Source organism: Chanodichthys erythropterus, chromosome 10 (assembly GCF_024489055.1).
Source record: "Chanodichthys erythropterus isolate Z2021 chromosome 10, ASM2448905v1, whole genome shotgun sequence".
NCBI lineage: Eukaryota > Metazoa > Chordata > Actinopteri > Cypriniformes > Xenocyprididae > Chanodichthys > Chanodichthys erythropterus.
Window position 1 is genome coordinate 44,067,433 of NC_090230.1, and position 26,403 is coordinate 44,093,835.

Sequence of the window (26,403 nt, forward strand, 5' to 3'; positions counted from 1 at the left end):
TGTGTGTGTGTGTGTGTGTTTACCTGTTGGGGATGCGGAAGGGGATGCAGACGGGCGGCTGTGTGATGCAGACGGGATGTGATGATGGAATCTGATACTCGTCCTCCACTTTTTCTGTCAGACTCCGGTGGCTTGTGAAGGGGTTGGTGTGTCTGTAGATCAAACAAAACTTATTACTCAACATGTACAGGCACAAATGACACCACAGAATCAGAACCACGCAATCCCATGATTATTCAGGCATAAGATGGGCTGAAGATCAGGTTCTCTGACCACAGTAACAGCATTCAGCCCTAAATTTCATTTTATGTGTTTGCTTAATTCAAAAGTAGTTGCCACAATGTTTGGGAAGTTGTAAGTGGCTTGGGAATTCAAAATGGTTGATAGGGTGCTCTAGATGGTTGCTAGGTGTAAAAAGAGCCCACACTCTTTAATGTATTAAAAATACTCCTAACACTTCAGTCACATCATAGCAATGTAGGGTTCAGAGTGTTTATAGACTATATGATATTTTGGTCTGTATATTGGACTTCCTCCTTCAGTGCAAGTCTATGGGAGCAGACCTTCACTCAAACCACATGATTTGAGATGTGATTCATGTACCATGGAAAGTTTGAAACAGATCTGAACAACTCCCTAACTCCAAATATGAATTATTGCATTTGCAAATACTCAAATAAAACCACCTCATGTGCTCCCAAATTACAGCAAAGTGTGGAATAACCATATGTAAATATTTACATAGATGACAGCATTATAAGTGATGCCGCAGCACTCTTGGAAAAAGGCTCTTTGACGGGGATTTGGACGATGTTCTCCGCCTTCATGCTGACTCACTGAAACAAGCACTCTGCAGTGTGTGAGCTGGTCGCTGTGAGATTAGCCAGTTTAATCACGTAATGCTAAAACTAAAGAGTCACAGTCTGGGCTGAAGTAGGCAAAGACGTCCAATATTTAAACAGACTGGCACCTACTGGGGGGGAGAGAGGTTAACTAGCTCTTGCTGGGATACTATGGGCGGTTTTCCAGGCAAACTTTAACTGCTACCGCAATGCACCATTAGAGGGCGCTTTAGGCACTTCATCTCCCTGTGTTGATGAAGCGATTCATTAAAAGATCTTTTTCAAGTGTTTCGAAGTGTTCCTTGTTTCCAAGACATCAAGAGATTGTTTATGGATGTACATTTGCCAAGTCTTTAACAGAAGCCAACCACAGCAGTGTGAAAACACCTATGAGTGAGGGAGATGACAGGTTCACAAGTTTTGCTTCCTTTGAGGAGGTGGAAAGTGCCCTCAACTGTTCCAAGTCAGTGGTGTGTTTGTGTTTCTGTAAAGTAAACATATGTTGATGTGTATGATGCCCATCACAAAGAATCCAGTGTGCCCGTAGAATTTATTTTATATAATATATATATATACACACACACACACACACACACAGAGAGAGAGAGAGAGAGCTGGGTATATTACTTATGAATTGTAACTGGCAGTTACTGATTACAAATTACATATAATCTCTTAGATTACACATTTTTGGTAAAGTAATCTGACTACTTTTGGATTACATTTAGATTACTTTTGTGCTAAGCCTTATTTGATGTCACATATATTGTAGCATAATCTTGTACTATTTTGACAGATAGATAAATATATTGTATTCACCAACAAGAGCCTCAACAGATTCTTTTTAAAGTGCAATGGACAGTTAATACTACAAAATACTAACACTAATGTACCTGTTAGTGTTTGCTGATAGTAACACTGAATAAAACAAAATCACATCTTATGATTTTAAAACATATTTACTTACTGTGAACAACTTACAGTCATTCTGTAAATAATATGTAATCATGTTATCCATAAAAAAGTAACTGTAGTCTGATTACGAGTATTTTAAAAAGTTGTTTACTCTAATTACAACTTCTTGATTTTTGGAATCTGACTACGTAATCCAGATTACATGTAATCCATTACTACCCAGATCTCTTTGTGTGTGTGTGTGTGTGTGTGTGTGTGTGTGTGTGTGTGTGTGTGTGTGTGTGTGTGTGTGTGTGTGTGTGTGTGTGTGTGTGTGTGTGTGTGTGTGTGTGTGTGTGTGTGTGTGTGTGTGTGTGTGTGTGTGTGTGTGTGTGTAAAATTATATATATATATATATATATACTTACAACAGTTCTTACTGGCTCTCAAATCTGATTGGCTGAGAGGTCCAGCTATGCAATATTCTACCAGTATCACCACGGGAACAGTTTCACCATTTGAATCACTCTGCTTTCATCATTCTCACAGCGAGCATCATGGCGGATGAGCATATTTCTTATAGATACTCTGTTATTGTGTCACGGAAAGTAGTTTTAAGAATTTTTCAGGCAAGAATTTACTTGAGTGGGTATATTAGTGCTGAACGGCCGCTGATGGCCTGGAGCTCACATCTCCAAAAGCGTCTAAGCAAATTTTCGAATAGGCACTGTGTTTACATATAAATCGCATATTTGAGATCTAAACTATATTCCTGCCTAAAAAACTACATTCCGTTACACAATAACAGTAAAAATATGGCGGGTTTGCTCGTCCGCCATGACACTCGCTGTGAGAATGCCGACAGCGGAGTGATTCAAATGGTGAAACGTGGTGATACTGGTAGAATATTGCATGGCTGGAAAGACCTCTCAGCCAATCAGATTGGAAAACCAGGAAGAACTGCTGTATAAAGTAATAAGCCCCAAGAAGCCATGGTTTACAGTGAATTTATAACAGCTAAGGGGCGTTGTTAGGCACTTATTGCTTTTATAAAACGGTTACCACACAATATAAATATTAAAGCCAAAAAATATGTATCAATGAATTTCATCTCAATTTAATTCAAATCAATTTCATGACGTAAAAGCAGTTGAGAGCAAACATATGTTTACGTTGCTTAGAGTGGTTGCTAAGGGTGTTGTACAGTGATACAAAGAACCACTGGGTGAAGCGGTAATAGCGGTGTTGTAATTAGAATTATTATTTTATTTTATTTTATTATTTTTTTTTATAAATTATAAACAGTTACTTTTCATGAAAAACACAATACATGGAACCACACCGACACAGAGGCACAGTAATACTGATGTAATGAGGTCACTTCTGGACGACTGGCGCTTCCTCTCAGCACAAGTTTGGTATCGTTGTAAAGCGCAGCATTCCAACTTTGTGACTATTCATTAGTGAATTCTCGATGGCATGACTCTGAACCAATGAAACGTGATTTCCAAACTCATGCTGATGTAAACAAAATCTTTTGTGCTGACAGATCCGAAGCACGTGCACAATCCCAAAATATACATACACAGAATGTGTATGTCTTAGTGTATCTCTTGGTGAACGTTTGGTTAACTGTTGGGGAAAAACATCTGATGTGTAACATTATATTAAATCCATGTGACACAAAGAAAAGCTGAATATAATCTATAGATATGGGTTTTGAATTGGTTTATGCCAAATTAGGTGTTATTAACAGGGATTTTAAGGTATGTTTGCTAGGTGATTGTGTTGAAGCCTTAAGAAAACTGTAACTTGATTTTTCTCAGAATTGACTTTGCTAACTCTATCGACTTCAAACAGGTGTAGCTCAGTCATTTTTTTGTCAGATAACAACAAATCATACATCATTTTGAAGGTTAATAACAATAATAACAAGTAATTTTTGATAATTTGCTCATTGCGACTCATTTTGCCAGCATGGGTCACATTTATATATACACAATACAGTAATTTCAGCCTCTATAAACACACTGACGCAGCTCTATGGACAGATACACCACATAGACACACAACACTATTCTTCAGGGCTCTAAACAACAGCCATTGTGGTTTCCAGAACCTCGGTTTCATTTGTCAAAGTGGTGACAGAAACACAGTTTTTCTTGTAGCAGGAACTGCTGAGAGGAGCAGAACAGTGTTGCATGAATGAAGCCATTAACACTGACAACCAAACCAATGACTAGAGCTAGGATGCCATGGGTGGTTGTCAGGACAATTTCTATGAAGAGTTGTGAGTGTTTTCTTTAGACATTTTATCAACCCCATGAAAACATTCTGAAACAGCATAGCAATGTAAAAAGTAGTTTGCTAAGGTGTTTAGACTGAAAACCACTCCTTACCAACTGTATAGCAACGTATTAACAATAAGCAGAACACTTAGCAATAGCAAAACAATGTATTGAGTAGTTTTTAGTATGTTGCAATGCAGTTACTAAGGCATTCAGTGCTTTAGAACACTTTATTGACTATATAACAACATACTACTCCATATCATCATACTTACAGTATTTACAACACCTTAGTGACAGTTTTTTTTTTTTAATTATTTTTAACTTTTGCATTGAGAAACTGCAAAGCAACATCTAAAAAAAAACATCTTAACATGCACTGGAGTTGCTAAGCTGTTCTGAGCAGTTTTTAACTTGCTGCTAAGCAGTTGCTAAGGTATCTTTTTTTTTTTAGATGTTGCTTTGCTGTTTCTCAAAAGCCAATTTAATCATTACCCAGGTAAAAAGCGCAAGTCCAATCACTTAGAAACGTAACAGCATATCTCTCTTGAACAAGCAGCATAATGTGAGGTATAATTCATGTATGTAGTACAAATGGTGCAAGATAAAAGGCAAAGTTTACCAAGTTCACCACTATTCTTGACTATCTAATAATAATAATAATAATTATTACACAAATTCATCACCCAGAGTGCAATATAAGGGAAAGAAAGAGCAGAAGCATTTGTGCAGAAGAGGTAATATGGCTTGCTGCTTTAAGTGCAATCTCTCATATGCTGGTTCTGCTTAATTCCCTCAAAAGCCCCACAGGAAGTCCATCACTCTGTGTGTGTGTGTGTGCCTTTATGTTTGTTTAAAGAGCACATGCTCTCCGGATCCTAGTGCTCTTGCATAATTGGTGCACATGTGTCCAAACATTGCTGTGTGTGTGTGTTGTTCTGACAGACCTCTAGAGATATACAGGATGCAGCCTGTGCACACAATCCCTGGATCACATTAACACATTTATTAAGTCCACATGATCTTTTTGTCTTTTCACCACAGAAATGACTTGCGCGAATGTAATAATTCAGTCATGGAACATCACAAAAGCAGGTCAATGAGTAAAGCAGGGAAAGATGCTCTGGACTGGCATCACAATGAGATCCGCAAGTCCACAGAAAAACACAGTGCTCAAGAGCGGTAAACAGGTCATTTGTAATCATATGAAGATGATATGAGTGAATTGGGCAGGGTAAACAGTCAGTTGTTTGTTTTTGAGGCTCCATTCAGAATAAAGAGACAGATTGAGCTGCTTTACAGTGATTATGATCAACATGGACACAAGAGCCACAGCAGGGCTCGAGGGATGGGAGTGGCACGCGTGTGTGTGTGTGTGTGTGTGTGTGTGTGTGTGTGTGTGTTGCACTCACCTCTGGTTATGGTCCACAAGGGGAGGGGAATGACGCAGTGGGGGGACGTCGTAGTCGTCACCAGGTAACAGACCGTTGATGAAAGACTGCAGAGAAACACATGAAGACAAACACGCAATGTTAAAAAACACCAAGCTTTTTATGATAACTAATTTATGGATGTAGTTCTCAATAAGCAACCTGACATAAAGATACAGATGATATCCATATGGGACGTATACGTATTTGTAATAGTTGTTTGATTATTTGTCACATAATCTAAAAATAATTTATTTATAGATAAAAATGATTGAGTAAGAGCGAGAGAGAACATTAAAAGTATTTTCACACAGATCATCCTTGTTATTGTGCCTCATTCATGAAACACGAGCAGAACGAATGTGTGTAAATCATTCCTAAATCCTTTCTGACGAAAATTTTCGGATAAATGAAAATTGTCAGAATGTTAGCTGGTACGAAACAAAATGTACACCTGCTCCCTACCACGTGTAAATGGTGAGTAAAACATTTGAAAGTTCTGTGTTCTTTTAGGCAAACTGATGACACTGCATTTTGATAATATTTCACAAGTTCATTGGCCTTGTCTTTTTTTTTAGCTGAGAGTTAAAAACTGTTCAACTTTGGGTAAAACGCAGCGCTCGTCACGGTCACTTTTTACCCAGCCGTCCAATCACAGCGGCGGAGGGGCGGGACAAATACTACACCAACCAACCATCATACTTGTACAACGACTGAACAACAATGGATAAGTTAATAAGGCTGGTTACTGCATTTTTATATTCAGTAATACTCTTCAAAATGAGATGGTATATTCTGTATCATAGCAACCGAAGCAAAAAAAAAAACCTGCTGCGCCTCCAAAACGCTCACAAACACCATCAGCTGGCCATTTTCAGAACAGCGCCTGGCTTTTTTTTTTTTAGCTGGCTAATAATGCTTTGGTGGACACACATTAACTGAATATTTATTGTTAAACATATGGCCAGTTAGTCTCTTTAGCATGTATTGCATCTCTTTATGCAATTTCCTGGAGCCAATTTTGAGAATGGAGCCCAGAAGATTCCACAGCATTCCTGGACATGTAATTTGCATAGTTGTAACTCATGGGCGGGGATTAAGCTTATTATGGATGAGTGTGCATGCGCGCCCTATTTACAAATGATTGGAATTCATTAACATGCACACGATTAACTATCAAATCAGATGATTACGAAGAGTTTGTAAATCCAGAGGATAGTTTTAGCCGAAGGTCCATTTTAGGCGAAAATTACTCCAAATGTACTCATATATTTACGAAAGTTTAATGAATGAGGCACTATGTGTCTATTGAATGAACTAGAAGGATCTTCTAGACCTCTATCATGGAGCTCTAGAAGGCTTTTATTTCTAGAAACCATTTATTTCAGAGATCAAGAGCAGTGTGTGATGCTGCACACTAGCTGTGGCCTGCAGGCGGTGGGCTGAACTGAGCTGTGTGGGCTTGTGACGGGAGAACAGGGGCCAAACTCTCTGTGCCCACACTGTGACACTAAATGAATCCATACACTGACATGCCAACCAGGGACAGCGAGAGAGGAAAAGAGAGAGAGAGAGAATTTTACAGTCCATTGGTGGTTACATATAATTGCACGTTGCAAACCTTAGTAGAACAAAAAGATCAAAAAAATCCACATGCACTTCAAACAACCCAGAACATCTCAGAGAAGTTCTTAGTTTCCAAAAGGGCTTTAATGAGAGACCCGCTGCAGCTTTGCAACCAAATATTTAACTCTCTCCAATCCCCTTGTGCAGAACACGCTTATTTAATGCATAACCTATAAACTCCCAGCGAGCCATGAATATGTGTGTGTATTTTGCATTCTGGTGCATTAACCTAGATATATGCAAAAACACATGTCGGGGTGGGAGGGCAAGTGCTGTAATAACGAAAGGCACTGAATGCGTTTTAAATACCTCCTTTTTTAATGCCAGGGCCAAAGACAAGCACTACACACAGCCAAATTTCACAGCCCTGCTTTACTGCGAATATCGTCACTGTTGCTTAGTAACAGCCATGAGCAAAAAGTGAATATTTATGGCTTAAAATAGGCATGTAAGGGCTTGTGAATGAGTACAGAGGGTTCTAGGTGATCTTGAAACACAATGTCCAGTCATTTTTCTGCTCTTATCTCATGTTCTTGACTCTGCTTATCAAAGAAGGACATTCCAGCCCTAATATAAAGTGTTGCTCTCCAAAACGAGCTCGTGTGAACGTGATCCGCATGATCCAGAAGGAATGTGTGTGCTTTCCTAACCTTACTACACTCTGACTGCGCATTCAATCTGTGGCTGGTCCGGTTCAACCCCAAGTCCGCACCGGAGCAGCTGAGGGGTCTCCCGTTGATGTGCGCAGGGGCGGCATGGGCGAGTTTGGGTGAGCGGTCGGCAGCAGACGTCCTGCAGTCTGACAGAGCAGTGCTGTCTTTAGGGCTCCAGGCCTCCAGGGGCGCTCTAGGGTCCCTGGGAAGGCCAGACGAAGGGGTGACGAGCCAGGCGGCCCGGCCTTCTTGAGAGATATGAGGTGGGCGTTCTGGCGGAGGAGGAGGAGGGGGGTCTCTCTGTGGGGGTGGAGGGGCGGGTAGGGGCTTGTCCTGTTTTCTGGACATGCCTGGAGATGACTGCAAAGAGATGAGAAACATTAGAAAACAAAAATTAAATTGAGAATCTAAATATTTATCATGATCAATAAGATACCTTGGGAGACCCGGTGGGGCTGGGAGCGGGAGAGCGGATGAGATCAAGGCGGGGCGGTACGGGTGGAATGTTCAAGTGTGGGCCCATGTGATCTGCAGCGGTTTTCCGGCGTTCACACACAGGGGATGAGTTCGGAGACATTATCGGCGAGTTCTGGATCTCCATGGACTACGCAAACAAAAACAATAACAAAAAAAAAAAAACAAAAAAAAAAAAAAGAGAAAAACACTAATGGTTATTTATTACATATTTAGTAGAGTTTGAAAAGACAAGCACCCTTTTTTATCATTGTTATAGGGTTTCTTCATATCCATAATAACCTTAAGATTAAAATCACAGAAAAAAAATCCCATAGAATTACACTGAAGTTCAGATCACTGTCATATCTTGGGACAATTATTAAGAAACTGCCTTGATCAACATTTTTGAGACATTATTGTCAAAGATAATATTCAAAGGCCCCCAAAGATATTTCTGGTGCTTCTGCTGTACTGACAACGACATGTAATGAGATTTTTTAAACTTTTTTTTTTTTTATGATTATTTACCTAAAGTACACTGTAAAAAAGAATTGTTGGTTTAACTTAAAAAAGTAAGTTACCTAGTTGTCTTGAAAGTTGTCTTCAATGAATGAGTTCATTGAAATTAAAAATTTGAGTTAATACAATGTCGGCGATTGGTTTAGTCAACAGAAACTCAAAATATTATATTTTCTGAACCACATTAATTATCTAAGTTGATTTGATATATGTTGTGATAAATGTTGTGATAAATCATGAATATATATATTATATATATATATATATATATATATTTATATATATATATATATATATATATATATATATATATATATATATATATATATATATATATATATATTATAGATATATATATATATATATATATATATATATATTATATTATAATATTTCATATTCATGATTTATCACAACATTTATCACAACATATATATTACAGTGTACAAGAGAAATATATATTAAATAATTAAAGAAAAGAATTAAAATAAATAAATTCCATAATTCCAAAAGGTTTTAATAACAGAATATTTTTCAGGGTTTACACTTTTTTATTACCAATAAATTTACATGTACAATTTTCTAGCCATTTGTAATTATGGGGATTTTTATTTATTTATTTTTTTATTCTTTTAAATATTTTGACTTGCAAAAGTTTCCACCTGATAAAATATTTTAGAATTTGACATTGCTAGAGAAATTCATATTCATTATATTAATTTCCATTACTTCTCTAGGTCTAGAATCACATTCTTAAAAATAAGTTTCCGAGAGAACAAAATTAAAATAAGAAATATGATGCGAGTTGATTTTGATCTTGATTTTATATGCTTTGGCTTATTTTAAAGCTTGTTTTGTCTTTTTTAAAATGAATTTAAACCATCTTGAGGTCCCCTTGGAAGTTTGTTGATCCCTAACCATCCCCAACAGGATTTAACTACCCTGGGTCCTGGCCTCATTTGAAAACCACTTATCTAGAATTTGCCTTGTGACCACCAAGAATCCCCTAGCAACCAGATAAAAACATTTAGAGCACCTAAGAGACCACATATAGTAGCAACAGCCTGAGTTTTACACAATCAAGCAGTACTCATTTTCTTTCTTTTTTTAGAAAATCTAAAATCAAGATAAATACAGACTTGATGTTGCACAGGTCTTGATTGAGATAAAATGCTTGAAATAAACACGACAGCAGTACAAAGAGAAGAAAATGACAAACTCATTATTATCCATCGTCATGATTGCGTCCTAATGGCCTATTACCTCCATGAATTGCATCGGGCAGGTTAGGGTATTCAACTTCCTAATCATCTAATAGTCTCATTAGCATATCCATGAACAGAGCAACTGCAGCTGAACAGCTTTTGTTCAAAGTGTACAAAAAAAATATACAGAGGGAAAGCGCTGCTAGTTAAATTTGCTAAAAAAAAATAAAAAAAAATAAAGGTGAATAAAATAAGCTTTGTGCCCTACTCTTAGTACAAAGAAGTTCTCACTCAGGAAGCCAATATCCTCTACACGTTCCCTTGCAAGGGCATTATGGGGAGAGAAAAGAACTAATATCTTGCATTTCTATTTAAAAACATTCCTGCCAGAAGGTGCCCTCTATTGCTCTCCAAGCTCTAGCATTTAATGAATCTACTCAGTGGAGCTGCAGAGGCTGTGTCCTCATAAGGCAGGTTCCGACAGGTTTCTTTTTCTAATAAAAGAGACTGACATTTATGCTGGTGAAGAGCAGGAGTCTCTTACACCTATATAAAAGCAGGATATAGGTCTCTTTGAAGTCCAGTGAAGAATGAGATTAAAACCACTAGAAAAAAAGATTTGATATGGGATGACAACAGTGATGTATGAATATCTACTGATGATGAATATCTATTGAGCAGGTTTGGGCAGAAACAAACTTCTAAATACTTGTAAAAGTGTGATAACAGACAGTGTTTTGACTTAAAAATCAACATGAAATGCATTCAACACGTATTCCAGAGTGAAAAAAAAATAGGTCTGAGTTTGATTTTATCCATCAGGAATCGACTGGGTCATGAAAATTGGCCATTATTTAGCAGAATGGATGAGAAGGATTTAAAAATAAAAGGGCTTGGTGAAAGTTGTGTCAGAGGTGAGCAAGTTAATACATTTAGGTAAAATATTATGTGGCCAATAATTGTATTATCTTTTTAATAGCATGCCCTGATGAATTAATTAATATATTTAAAACCCTGAGAAAAAAAAAAATCTATCATGGTTTCCACAAAAATATTAAGCAACACAACTGTTTTCAACATTATGAAATGTTTTTTGAGCACCAAATCAGCATATTAGAATGATTTCTGAAAGATCATATGACACTGAAGACTGGAGTAATGGCTGTGGAAAAATTAAATATATATATATATATATATAGCAACTTTTGAACAGTAGTCTAAGTAATTAGGATCAATGTTGGGAATCTCATGGATTCTGTACCTTCTTGATGTGGTCAATGACCAACGATTCCTCTCTGTCATCATCATCATCCAGGTCCAGCAATGGGGAGCTGAAGTGGTCCAGGAAGAAGCACTTGGCCCCTTCATTGCGTGGGTCAAATGGATCCACAATGATGGGCTCAGTCCCTTTGATCTCACAGCGACAGAACGGGCAACCCTGACCGTCGGAATCCTGCAGAAAAGAGTCGAGGACACACTGAGTGAACTTTAAAACACTAGCACACACACTTGTAACACGCACTCTCAAACATACACACACAAAGGCTCCAACACTTTCCAGAAAACCGCCTCTTACTTAAAACAGACATGAGCACAGGGTGTAGTACCTCCGCTGATATCAACCTCAACGGTTCTGGTCTGCTTGTTTGTATAGTGCTGTAAACACTGACAGACTGTTGTGGAAATATGCCTTGGCCATGAGGAAACTCTTTACTGGCAGGATCTGAAGAGCCATGTTTGATTACAAACAGCTGGAACGCACATGCTACCCCCTCAGGCCGGGTACCGAATTTCTCTTTTTCGATTTAGGAAACAGCAAAGCAAGACAGACACACACGCAGGCCACTCCGCCATGTCGCACGACTCCGCAAGGCCTGGAGACGGCTTACACATGGCAAAATGAACAACAATCATCTTTCATTTCCTCTATTAAACTCTGAGAATCAAAGTGTGTCGATATTTACAAGAACAAAAGATGATCATGGCTGCCATCTGGTTGAGGGGTCATGGAAATACATCAAAGCATCGTTTGAAACCTAATCCTAATTAGAACCCTTAAACGGAAAGAGAGAAACACACCCGAACTGACTCGGCATAAAACAAGGCCATTAAAACGAGAAAAGAGTCAGATTTCTAAGGGATAGCCACCATCAAGACTTCACTGCTGTGTGTTCGTAAACTTACCAGAAAAATAGCAATGAATATTAATGTACCTTCCAGCCAGGAGGTGAGATGATACTTCTCTAGGCTCTCAACCGGTTCAATTGTTTATTTAACGGTCAGGTTCCTTTTATAGGCAGGTGACAGGTTAAAAGGGAAGCCACCCTGGCTGTTTTATAATAATAAGAGGGTGAACAGCAGCAGAGGAGATTCAAAAAGCCACATGAGCACTAGTATTATGTCTCTTGTTATCCAAGAATGGACTCGTGACGGAACACAGCTGAGGCCTTTTAGATGTCATTTTAGATATGTTGTGACAATGTGTGTTCAGTGACAGCAATTTTAACCTGAAGGAAAGATGACATCCTTCTTCACATATTTTCACACTAAAATATGGAACAAACAAGTAAACACTTGCATCTAAAATTAAACATGCTACACTAACATTTCCCAACCAGAAAGTCTTTGAATACTTTTAATCTTAAATTTGAGCAGTATGTCTGCTATTTTATAAATGTAAAATCAAACTATTTTTCCAACATTTTTTTTTTTTTTTTTTCATTTTTCTGAAATGTTTTGCTTGTAAAATGTGAGCTTGTGCTATCATTCTTTTAATATAAATGGCACTTCTTTTTGACATTTTGTTATTCAAGGCACTGACATTCATACATTTTTAAGTGGCCAAATCAGTTTTGGGGGACACTGTATTGTTACGATGAAGTGCACTTTTGAATTCAATTAACTTCGCTTCACTTCAATGTTCATGCAGTAAAGAACACTGGTTCATGGTCAATGAGCACAAATTTGAGCTCCAGCCTCTCAGAAATCCTGATGGTAGCAGAGAGAAATCTACTGTGCTCGACAGGGAAAAAAAAAAAAAAAAAAAAAAAAAATCACAAAAAACACAACAATAGTACTGCTTTTCCCTTAATTTTCTAAAGATATAATGAAGAATAATATATTATTGGGAAGAGAAATAGGGGATGGGATCAAGGGCATGTTGCTGGTCAGACTCGAACCTGCTTGGCCCACATGAGCATCAAGACTCGAATCGGAAATATTCTCAGATCAACTTTATTGAGTGAAGTTTCCATTATAAAAAGAAAAAAAACAAACAAACATACACACACAGCATGCATCTGGCTGAAGCTTCCAAGTTTATCTGGCCCGACCATGGCCCCGAAGTATCTGTTTATCTTAAGAGAAGCTCTGATGCTCGGACAACACCCAAGATCTGAACATTTCTGGCAATTCGGCCAGTACTTAAAATGTAAACACATACACACTTCACCTCACATGTGTAACATCACTCTAACATCACCCATGTAAACATCCTCAATCACAATCATACACTGTCACACATTAATACACAGAAACACACACCCAGAAGATAAATGCAACCAGATAGGACACATTTCCCGCCCTGCCTTTCCTTCACCTGTCCGCTGTCGTGCCGCTTGCATTTGTGATCAGGACAAATGCAAGGGCGAAGGAGAGACAGATTACCTGCTGTTCGTTCTCCATTGAGCCCTGATGACGCTCAGTATTCAGGTCATAGCATGCCATTAAAGTACTTTTAACTAGATCCATTAGCTGAGCACTGGCCGTCACTGAAGCGTTTACATGTGATGCAAAGAGTTTCCCCATAGCACATGCAAATAAGTCACGTTTAAGTCATGCATGAGCACAGCTGTGTGAAAAGCTGCAGTGGTGTAGTGGTTCAGATATACATTGTATATGGATATTTCTTACACTTCAGGGGCTTTATATAATATAATATAAAATTATAATATAAAATTATAATATAATACAATACAATACAATACAATACAATACAATACAATACAATATAATATAATATAATATAATATAATATAACTTTTTCCTTCTATTTGTTACACAAGGGCTGCGTAAACTTGTAAATAAACAAAGTATAAAAAATAAATAATTTATGACGATAAATAATAAATGATTACAAATTAAATAATTTGAAATAAAACAAACTTTTAATATTTATTCTGTGTAAATAATTTTTTTTTTAAAGATTATGACTGTCACACAGTTGTGCCATCATTTCCGCCCCCTTTCTGCCCCAAACAACTCCAATAAAGTTAGCATACAAAGCAATAGCAAAATCAAGGTAATTATCAATTTTAGTAGAATTTGTTTGTGCAACCTGTAATTTAGTAAAATTATGCATGTGCGAAAAATGTATTGTTTATTTACATTACATAAAAAAAATAGTTATGAAATTAGCCTTAGTGTGACAAATTCTCTTATTCCAAAAATGTTCTGAAAAAAACTGACAGAAATCTCCTGTGATGTACGTATATACACGTCCATATATATGTCCAGCCATTGTTAGCAGACAAATTAAATACAGCAGTGAAGTATAAAAGCACGTCCATACATACCTGCCATGACGTCAAACAGGAAGTGCACATAAGGTGACCACATGGCTCAATCTTTACATCTTTATCGTTTTCGGCGCAGATCTTACACAGCTGAAACGTAGAGCCCATTTCACAGTACAACTCATACTGTTCCTGAATAGACGAAGAAAAAAAATAGATGACGAAGATGAAAAAAAATCATATATAGCCAACTCAAACGTGCATCAGTTACTAACCTGTGTGACCTTAATGTGGTCGTGTGGGGTGGGTTCACACAGGCCTGTGAGATCTGGGTTATAACTGCGCCCATCTGGAAACAGATAACTACAGATGGAGAGAAAGACAGCAGAAAGAGTATGAGGTTAAGAGACTTGTCCTCATGTGCAACTGGCTCTGTGGCATCTCTATTAGCAGTGCTGTGAAACTGGGCCACCTCCACAGTCCAGCCAATCACGGCCGATGTCTATACCACTGCACTTACAGCAGGGATCAAACCTCTCGGCTAGGGCAATCAGATGAGAGAGAGAGACGTACAGACAAAATCTGCAGACTTTTTTCTGCATTTTCTAAGCTGATTGTGAGGAAAGAATGCAGCAGAATGGATTTCAACATGATAAAACGTGTTAAATGAAACTGATAGCAGTTATTGATGGGCTGAAAGCATAATCAAATTATCTAAAAACACTACAAAATGCATATAAATTTAATGATGGGAGTTCAAATTCTTTAGAAATCAGTTTATCGTGTGTGCCTGGTGATAGACACGTGTCTATTAACATAATCAATGTGTTCTTTTTATGTGAAGTTCTTATACCAGACACTATGCATATCACTATGCATGCATATAATCTGATATGCATGCATATCAGATTCATTATCTGAAATTAATGGGTGAGCATGGTACAGCTCAGATGGTGTGAGATTGGCATGTGGCACTAGTCCGGGCAGACAGAGCCACAAGCCAGTGTGATGTGGTTTAGAGACAGCTGACACAGCAACAGTGACAGCTACATGCAGCTAAAACTTGTAAATGACACCTCAAACAGACATGCCAGTAAGACACCTGCCAATGAAGAGAAAGAGGAGTGTGAGTGTGAGTGTGAGTGTGAGTGTGAGGTGTGTGTGTGAGGTGTGTGTGTGTGTTTACAAGATATACTGCCAGTTTTCCAGAACATATTGAGCTGAGGATGCTTCACAGAAGACCTACGGTAGTTGATTCCAGGAAAATGGGACAAAATGAGCAGATCTGGACACAGGGGCGCCAGAACCCCATCTTTGGCCCATTCAATCAAGCTTAGTCAGTTAATATTAAATATATGTATTTAACTGCTGGCTCAGATGCAGGCAATAATTACTTGTACTTATGTAGATGAAATAAGAAAAAGCCAATTAATGCTCCACTATTTTAATTTAACTTAATTTAATATTTGGTTTAAATAATCTTCAATTTAATTTTTTTTTAGTTCTTTCATTTTATATCATCTTATTTAATTTAATTAAAAAAGTTGTGTGTGTGTGTGTGTGTGTGTGTGTGTGTGTATTATATTATATTATATTATATTATATTATATTATATTATATTATATTATATTATATTATATTATATTATATTATATTATATTATATTATATTATATTATATTATATTATATTATATTATATTATATTATATTATATATGTATACACTACCACTCAAAGTTTGGCATCGGTAAGATTTTTAATGTTTTTAAAAGAAGTTTCGTCTGCTCACCAAGGGTTAATTTACTTAATTAAAAATACAGTAAAAACAGTAATATTGTGAAATATTATTACAATTTAAAATGACTGTTTTCTATTTGAAAATATTTTAAAATGTAATTTAATTTATTCTTGTGTTGACAAAGCTGAATTTTCAGCATCGTTAATCCAGTCTTCAGTGTCACATGAATCTTCAGAAATCTTCAGAAATTTGCTGCTCAAGAAACATTTATTGTTTACAATTGTACAAAATATTTGTGTACAATATTTTTTTTCAGGATTCTTTCATGAATAGAAAGTTCAAAAGAACAGTTTATTTGAAATCTAATCTTTTGTAACATTATAAATGTCTTTACTGACACTTTTGATTGATTCAATGCATCCTTGCTGAATAAAAGTATTCATTTCTTTAATTTCTTTAAAAAATAAATAAATAAATTCTTACTGACTCCAAACTTTTGAACGGTAGTGTAAAATGTTACAAAAGCTTTGTGTTTTAGATAAATGCAGTTCTTTTGAACTTTCTATTCATAAAGGAATCCTGGAAAAAAAAAAGTACACAACTGTTTTCAACTTTGATAATAATAACAAATATTTCTTGAGGAACTAATCATCATATTAAAATGATTTCTGAAGGATCATGTGACACTGAAGACTGGAGTAATGATGCTGAAAATTCAGCTTTGCCAACATGAGAATAAATTACTTTGCAAAATATATTAAAATAGAAAACAGTTATTTTAAATTGTAATAATTTTTCACAATATTACTGTTTTTACTGTATTTTTAATTAAATAAATTATCCCTTGGTGAGCAGAAAAAACTTCTTTTAAAAACATTAAAAATCTTACTGATCCTAAACTTTTGAGCAGTAGTGTATATATATATTATTTTATATTATATACACACAGTATTTATCACCCTATATGAGTATATGAGACTAAGTATATGAGTATATGAGTATAAGTATACTTGATTTATGTGGATAAAGTTGGACATACTTATTTATCCAACTTTATATAAAGAGCTGGGTACCTGTTGTAACTAAATATATTGCTTTATGCTAGTGTACTGTTTGTATTCAGATAAAGTTGGACATAAAAAGGTAACAAAAATATCTGATCAAACCATAAAACTAGAATGATTTTGTACGTCAATGCCAAATCAGTGTGGAGCATCAGCAAATTTGGTAAGAGCAAATTAATATTTATGAGCTCAGCCTTATTCATATTTTGACATTATAACCCACCCGTCTTCAGTCCCACTGACTAGACGACATTAAATCAAAGAAAGATCAAAGACTCTGACGTTTGTTTAATAGTTTAAGCTGTCTGAGGTACTCACAAGCCTTCTCTGCATCCATCGATGAGCGCCTGGAACAGCGGTTTGTTATGTGGGATGGTCTGCAGGATGTTACCGTCACTGGTGACGTAGCCGATGGCCCACTGGCCTAACCGCGTACAACTCAGCCTGAAGATGTAGCTGGGGACAGTGAGAGAAAGAGATAAAACATACCAAACCAACTGACACATAACATTACAAAAAACAGCAAAGCACAAATGTTTTTAGCATGCTTCTGTCGCAGTGGAAAATGTAGGTGACAATAGGCCATAGACATATATTAGCTAGCATATATTAGCCACTGGAGGGTGTTGGCGTGGTCTTGAGCCTTTCCTCTGCTTGGGTTAATTACATTACAAGAAAATATTTATTTGGGTAGAAACTGAAAACAATACCAATTCATAACAGTTTTGATATCATAACAGCAATTATGAAATAATCGAAGGCTTTGACAAACAATGAAGAGCAAAACAGAACCATATGGATAACGTTTACTTCTGCATGCAGAAATGTAAGAGGAAAAGGAAACAAAAAGCACATTTTTGGAGACTCAAATAGGTCTTTTGGTTACGCAACTGCTGAACAACAAATTCAGCCAGGATTAAGAGACTAGCTGGTACCAGACTGAACCTTTCCATTCAATATCCCACAGCGTCAGGGTGTCACAGGCTGGCACTGAGGCTGGAAAAAAGAAAAACTTTGGCTGATCGAGAAATGGATGGAGAACAGGTTGACATTTCTCAGCAGGAGGTGGAAAAGTTTATAAAAAGTGTCTTGAATGCGGGTGCACAGCACTCGATTTGCAATGGTAAATGTTCAAACTTTAATGTGATGTCACAACCTTAACATCTTTTCGAATAAAATGGATTAGAAAAGCCAAAATAAGAACATTTGATTTGGTAAATGCAACCAAAAAGTCATGTTCTGTCATGTTTGAGCCACTATTTTGAGACATAAGACCACACACACACGGACTCATGACGTGAAAAGGTCAAGGCCTGATGTAAGGGATTGTTGCAAGACTTACATTAGAGTTATTTCTAATGCAGCTGCTAGGGATGAATGGAGCTCTCTGTGTTAAATGTGATTAATCCCATAATGCTCCACTGTGCTGCTTTCACACTGGACATGGCTCTTTTCACACATGGGGGAAACATTGTATAATCTCTACACTCTTGTTAACACTCCCTATACTTCCAACTCAACTCTCCCTCTCTGTCTCGCTTTTGTTTAATATGAGACTTGCTACTGCCATTTTTACTGAAAGTGCCTTTCCTTAATCATAATTTACTATTAGGATCACTATTATTTGCCTTTTGACACTTTTTATGTAGAGGATAAGCAAACTCAGTAACTATATCAATACTGAAACTGAAGAAAATGGCTTCAAAGTTTTTTTGTTTTTTCTAATTGAATTTGACTGATTTTATGTCTATTTTGACTCTGAAATCTGAGCACAGTTGTGCAAAACCCATCTGTCCCAGGATAGATCATAGTCTAAAAGACTTGCTTTTAGTCAATTCAGTTTTGACAAAACTTTAGAATGCTATTAGAATGAATGGGGACTGAAGCTTTGAGGGTAGAAAAAAATAGTAAAATTACCATTTAATTATCATAAAAATGCTCCATATGACTTATATCACAAGCCTACTGAATTCATACGACAGCTTTGTGTAGCAAAATGTAAGTTATTTTTCACTGAAAATCTTTCCCTCCAGTGAGCCGTTAACCACTGTGAACATATCACCGAGCTGAACTCATGAATTAAATCAGTTTGATTCATGAACAAATCATAATAAATTGGATTTGAGAACAATTCATTAAAAAGAACTTTTTCAAAAGAATGATTTGTTCATGAATTGGACATTGCTACTTCCCTCATGAACGTCCCAAGAAGACCTACAGGACAGATTTCAAGGTTTTCAGTGAGTAATGATTTCAATTTCTGTGTTCATCACACAAAGTTAAGTTCAGAAGACCTCTTTCATCATGCTTTCGTAACACTTTTATCAGGCCTCAGTCATCATTACTTTCATGTGACAAGGTTTTTCTTCAAAAATGCACTTCCAGACAGTAATATTTGTTTCTTGGTTATTCTGCACTGTGGTACCGGGCAGACACGCGTCCTAGTAGGCCCAGAGTACAGACTCAATGTGGATGACCAGATGACCAAATTGTCAGGGGAATCAAGCTAACTCACAATACCCTCAGACTTGTCACACACAAAGACACACACTGATCATAAAAAGCTCTGAGCTACTGTGACTACTGAGGCAGCAAGTATGTGTTTCCGCACTAACGGGCCCTGCTTCTCGTGTCACACTGCCCTGATATAAATATGACATCTAGCGTGTCAAGAGCATGATTTTGCCAGGTGACTGTTGTGGGTAGACAAACAGCGTGAAACACATATAGTCCCCTTGGGTGCTGCCATGACCTTCTCTAACCGCACACACACAGCTGCTGCTCCTCTTCAGTAGATTGGTATTTGCATACAGTTCTGCTCGACCACCCACCGTCCTCGACTTCCGTCTGTTTGTTTAGCCGCATCTCTCCAACCCACATCAGCCATTTAAAAAGGCCCACTTTCCTGGTGAAAATCAAACTGGAGGAGTCCTTTCCCATAAAGTTTCTTATTTTATGGCCTTGCTATTATCTTGCCGTTGCGTTAAACAACTCTAACCAGTGTGTAATCGTGCCTGCCGTCTGGCTCTGGACCTCAGAGTTGTTTCAGCACAGATGCAATGCTGTTTCTCTAATCAGCTAATCCAAACAGACTGGATTTAACTACCGCTGTCTATCTGTGGCACTGTCCGCCACCCTTGGCGTACTGGTACGGTACAATCTGGGTTACCAATGCAAAGGTCATGAGTTCATTTCCAGGTTATGTTGATCCTAGATCCTAGAACCAGTGCCTGCTAAATGACAAACAAGAGTTGGCAAAAGCATAAGCACAGACAAAGAGACTCCTGTAATAAGCTAACATCTCCGCCTCGCCCACTTTCCCATGCAAGTGGGGTCGTCTGCCAGACTGGAGAAAAACAGCTGGCTGGCCCGGCGCAACACAGCAGATGGTATGTCTATTACAGCCATCCAGTTACACACACACACGCGTGCAGACTAGTCTGTACCTGCCAGGTTTGTTGATGTACTTCTGCAGACGTGCCTTCACTTCGTCGTAAGTCAGGAAGGCCATGTATCCTGGGTGCGTGACTGCCAGGAAGTTCCAGTTCCTCAGGATTGAGCCCCATGGCTATAGGGAAGAGAAAAGAATTAAAGAGAGAGGTAGTGAGTTTAGGAAGTCCGTAATCTGTGATACCTCAAATAGCCCCGAAAACAGAAGTCAAACTGGAATGCATCAGCATATGTTTCATTTTTACCATCACTGACCTCCCAGATGGTAAAATCAAGAAGACTAAACTAGGTATACTACTGTGCCTTGTAGCTGGACATACATCAACTTCAAAAAGTATTTGAACACTTTAAGTCATAGTTAAAAATGTGTGACTATTCTATCTAATCAGACAGTCAGATTTCAATCTAAAAAAAAAAAAAAAAACGTGCTATTTAGTTTTCAAACTAAAATTTTCAAACTAAAAAATTAACAAAAAGAAGTGTGTTAAATTATAAACTACAATATATGCTGTTCAAAATGAGGAAAAAAGTAGCAGAACACTTTTAGGAAGTAAAAGGTTCTTTATTGTTGGTGCATAATGGTAATGGGGAAGTGACTTTCTCCATTAAACATCTAAAGAAAAGTGAAGTTAGTTCTGATAAAGATTTCCAATAATTTGTTTGCTGATGCTGTTTGGTTTGAATTGCATTATCTAATGCAGGGATTTTTAATGCTAAGGACTCCCAAATATGATTATCCCTGACCCCTGCCTAAATATGTTTTCATGTATAGACCTGTTACTATGTGAGGAAAAATGTGTTATTATTTAAAGGCTTTTTTTACATTAAATAATTAGCTTTTATCTTGTCACTGTACAATACAATAGGTAAAATATTATCTACAAATATTTACTTTTTATTAAATTTTTTTTTTTTCCCCAAATCACAGTTTATTTTAGATGTGTATTTTTTGTATAAAATTTATGTAAATTTAATACAGATTTATTTGCAAAGTATAGCATATTTTGACATATAATTGTGTTAAACATATTAAATATATTTAAATATAGATATGTATTTATTATTATTTATACAAATAAATATTATAAGTTAAAATTTTTAATTTTACAGCCCTAAAGACATATTTTATAAAACATATTTATTACATGTTTTCTGCAGATCTCCTAGTACAGCTTTATGGCCCATGGACTGCAGTTTGATAACAGTATTTAGACATTTTTTTTTTAAAAAGTGACTTAAAAGTCCAATACTTTTTTTCTCTGTGTATTCTCAAATAAACTCATCTTGACATGTCAGAACCAAAGAAAAAGCAGCTGGGACTCTTGATACTGTGAATATGTGGTAAAATGGAAAAGTTTGCTCTGTCTCCTCTTTCCCATTCAAGCGGACTAAACCAAACGAGACTTAAGCAATATCTAAAAATCTGGAGAAGAGCTACAAAGAAACGTTTGGATGTTCAAATGAGCAGGGTGGAGTGTTGTTGGCTTTGGCTGTAAGGTAGCTGGGGTCGTGTGTGGTGATTCAGCCGGGGGAAGGTCACATGACGATTAGAAGCACGGCATGAGATAAAAACTCCATATTGCTCACTGATTGACTCAGCCGCATAAACAAATCCACGCTAATGAAATGATGCAGGTCCTTCCAACACATTTATGGGAATTTTATTATTTGTGCAGCAAAGGCTTGAGTAGGTAGACAAAAAGTGGGTGTTTTGCAATACGGCTTGTGCAAACACAGGTTTGTAAGCGTGTGTGTGTTGTGGTTAAAGATGAGGTGTGTTTTTCTAAGGGATTCCTCTGCGTAAAACAAACCTCCCACTCTACACTCATTTGCAGAGGTGATCCCCAGTCTTAGCACTATTTTCCATCAGCGAGACAGGAGACGTGATGACTATGAAACATTGAGACGTGTTTGATGTTTTCAGTTTAATCGTGGTTATCTGTGAGACGACTATGTGCAAGGTTTCTCCACAGAATGAGTAGATCGGCCCACGCTGGAGAGAGAAAAACAAGGGTGATCCTGCCGTATCGCTTTCATTATTACTATTAGCTGTTTTGAGAAAGTAGTTGACATTTAAATGTTAGCTTATATGCAGTTCTAACACGTTTGTCCTGGCGAGAAATTGAGAGATGGGTTGGATGCCATTGTGGGAGGTGAGGAGTTCAGGGGTTACCTGGAAAAGACGAGTGAAGATGTCGAACTCAAAGACGGAGATATAGTCATTGCAGGTGAGGTCGATGGTAGATTTCAGAGCCATGGCTTCCAAACCGGAGCTGATGGGGTGCACGTCGTGAAGGCACTGCCGGAACATTTTCCATGACACTATTGTCCTGGAACCACACAAAACACACAAATGCACACTGGGATTAGACTTGTGTAAATCCTGCTTGAAATACATCCAGTTGCTTTGGGCTATGAACATGTACTAAATTAAACATCAAATCCTTCAGGCACTGGCCTGTGAAAATGTTGCTGTGAAAAACCAGATATTTCTGAAGAAAAAATGAGTGGTTGCCATGAGTGTGTTGCTATAACATATTAAAGCAATATATAAAAGTAATGCTAGTGAAAACGTTGAAGTATAGATATTTCGTTTGAAAATAGGAGTGGTTGCCATGAGTGTGCTGCTGAAATGACATGTTAAAGCAATATATACATTTGGTGAAAAATATTCAAAACAACATTTTACACTGGGAGTCCATGGGTTAGCTAAGAGTCTGAGGATTCCTCAAACGTGTAAAATGCGTGTGCACAAAATAAAAAAACAACACGTTCACCAGAATGACTAAGAACGCAAGTTCTTATACTGTATCTGTGTCTATGACTGTAAACTCTTATTCACGTACTGTAAAAATGTTGTATACATTCCCCTGGTGGTCTATGACAGCCACAAAATGGAAGTTCTGATGTAAACAGCAGAGCATGTGGAGAAAAGTGCCACCCACACACTGCTTCGACCGCTTCTCTAAAGAACAGTTTCATAAACACTGACCGTCACAAATTGACCAGCAAACACTTTCAGACACAAACACATACTCTGAGAAAAAGAAAAGACAAAGCAGAGATGTGGATTCTTAAAAGTCAGTTCTCTTTTCTTGGTTAACAAAAAAAAAAAAGCACTTCGGGCTAATGGCACGTCATATCAGTCCTTCAGGTGAGACAAGAAAACAGACTCGTTACACTAAAAACCAGAAGATCTACTGCGCTTCATTTTGACAATCTGACAGTGTCAGCCACCCTGAGAGAGTATTACCCATCATTCTTGTGATTGGATTGAGGATCAGAGCCTGTTAATCAGTACAATAAAGAGACAATGGCGTGGAAGATCCACAATGAATCAGACAGACCAGGAGGTTAATGAGGAAACATCGGCTCTGCTGATTCTTATTAGAGAGGGCAGCGGCCTGCTGGCTAAGTCTCAACACATACAGAAACCTTTCTTAAACACATGATTAACTAATTATCTAAATGACAACTTCTTGACTTCCACTGCTCTTAAATACAAGTTAACAATATTCAAATTCCCTTCCTATATGACTCACTGGAAGATGTTATCCGATTACAGTTATTACTGTATTTTTCAACAAATAAATGCAGCCTTGGTGAGCATGGAAAAACAAAACGTTTTTTTAAATTCTGACCGACGCTTCAAAGGTGCTGTTCAATTTTTATATTATGTTAAAATATCCTAAATGTAGAGACAATAATAAGTCACATGTAGGTTGATTTCCCTAAGCTTTATCAACTCAGCATTCAAACTCATTTCCATCATGTCATGAGTTCTGTGCATTATGCATCCTCAGCATGATTACATTTCAGTTTAACGTGAAATTTTTCCATAGCAAAATTGTGTTTTGCATATGTATTAATCAGCAGCCACAGCGAAACAGCACAAAAGTGCTGATGCATCACCAGGAATAAGGAAACTCACTCTGCCCTCTGATACATTTGCTAAACGTCGGTCAGTGCGGTAAAGAAAACAATGAATCAATCTAGTGGGTTTACTGGAGGGCACTGAAATAAAACTTGGCTCATAAATACCCTACATATTCCACATGGAGCGTTACAAGTCATTTTTCTGCGCATATTCCCCTTTAAACTGTCTCTGATGCACATCAAGTAGCTGGACAGAAGAGTTTTGTGAAGAAAGACGAGATCTAGTTTAATTACATTTATTAGAATAGCTGACCCCTTAATCAAGGAAGACTTTTTAATGGGCTGAGGGCATCTCTCAGTGGATGGAATAAAAGGGAGCTCATTAAGGACCCTGTCCTTGCCAATTACTGAAACAGGACAGGTAGAGACACACACATAATAGCATGATGCCAATAAATAAATGAGGGAAGGGGTGGAGAGTTAGAGCGAGGCAGGTCACAAGTCAGGAGGCAGATTTCTGCATCAATTTAAAGGCTTCAAAAAGCCTCGACAAAGCCATGTTGTGCGTTAAGAGAAACAAATTGGGTAAAATTCTGAATCAGAGAGCCTGCTCTGGGGTGATTCGGTTGTGTGATAATCTCCATGCTATCAGAGTATAATCAGCGAGCGCATTATTTTAATTCACTAAACAGCTGCCGCCAGAGTAAGACAGAAAACAGGCAGCTCAGTCGGTGGCCTTCAGTGTTGCCACTGGAAACTGTGCTCCTATTGGCCAGTGGCCACTTACCGCATTTAAACGAGAATTTAAAATGGATTTGAGTCTCGGCGGACAGAAGGGAGTTTAATAAGAAAAATTAGCTTGAAAACAAATCTCTCCTCTACCCGTCATTCAGCGAAACAGCAGGATATTTATATGAACTGATAATGAGGAAACGGTGAGCAAGAATTCCTGCTGCTACTGTAGAGGAAAATGTAGATTTCTTTTTTTTTCCCCTCATTATATCATCTGCATATCAAATACCCACACTGCATCTGGTCGGGGTTAGTCTATACATCATAGTCTAAGCTAGACCTTTCTGAAGACAGAACTGAAACTGATCTGAGAACGGTGTTCGGATGAGAGAGGGGGAGGTAACCTCACATTTATTCCATTCTCTGGTTATTCTGAGTAAAAGCATTATATTCCATTATCAAGAGACTTGCACACAGAGAGAGAGAGAGAGAACATATAAGGCCTGATATTATCTTTCTAGGCTCAAACCATTCTAAACTGATAGAAGAATTACTGCAGTGACAACAGCCTTGTTTCCAGTAAGGTCTAGAGAACAAGTATATATACACAGCAGGGTCCAAAAGTCTGAGATCATGAACCGCAAATGCTTTAATTTTGCCTTTTTTTCCCCAAATGACAATGTCATGAAGCTAATTTTTTGTCCTATCTAATAAGTTATACAAAAATACATTAAATATGGAAGTCACACATACAATTAATTGACCTCTAAGATGAGCATGTTTGTCTCATAATAAAGATAAAAGCCTCATTAAAAACTGATTTCTTAAAAGAAAAAGAAAAGAAAGATTTGTTTTGAGATAATCTTTGATTATTATTTCATAAATCTATATAATATACTTCCATTCAAATGTTTGGGGACAGTAAGATTTTTGTAATGTTTTTGAAAGAAGTTTCAGTTGCTCACCAAGGCTGCATTTATTTGATCAAAAATAAAGTGTCACATGATCCTTCAGAAATCATTTTAATATGCTGATTTGGTGTTCAGGAAACATTTCTTATATTATCAATGTTAAAATTTGTAATATTACATTATATTATCAAAAAAAAAAAAAAAA

The 26,403-nt window shown here is 37.2% G+C and overlaps 1 protein-coding gene across 1 annotated transcript in view; it reads right to left on the reverse strand.

Moving 5' to 3' along the window:
* The window catches only part of cblb (Cbl proto-oncogene B, E3 ubiquitin protein ligase), a 73,697-nt gene that overhangs the window by 5,549 nt on the left and 41,745 nt on the right, over positions 1 to 26,403 (reverse strand). Inside the window, exons 5-14 of the mRNA XM_067397856.1 lie at positions 22,853 to 23,009; positions 20,676 to 20,797; positions 17,548 to 17,685; positions 14,703 to 14,790; positions 14,488 to 14,619; positions 11,175 to 11,366; positions 8,170 to 8,337; positions 7,731 to 8,093; positions 5,437 to 5,522; positions 24 to 152 (exon numbers count right to left, since the gene is read on the reverse strand). Coding sequence (XP_067253957.1) covers positions 24 to 152; positions 5,437 to 5,522; positions 7,731 to 8,093; positions 8,170 to 8,337; positions 11,175 to 11,366; positions 14,488 to 14,619; positions 14,703 to 14,790; positions 17,548 to 17,685; positions 20,676 to 20,797; positions 22,853 to 23,009 — 1,575 coding nt within the window. The remainder of the gene's footprint in view (positions 1 to 23; positions 153 to 5,436; positions 5,523 to 7,730; positions 8,094 to 8,169; positions 8,338 to 11,174; positions 11,367 to 14,487; positions 14,620 to 14,702; positions 14,791 to 17,547; positions 17,686 to 20,675; positions 20,798 to 22,852; positions 23,010 to 26,403) is intronic.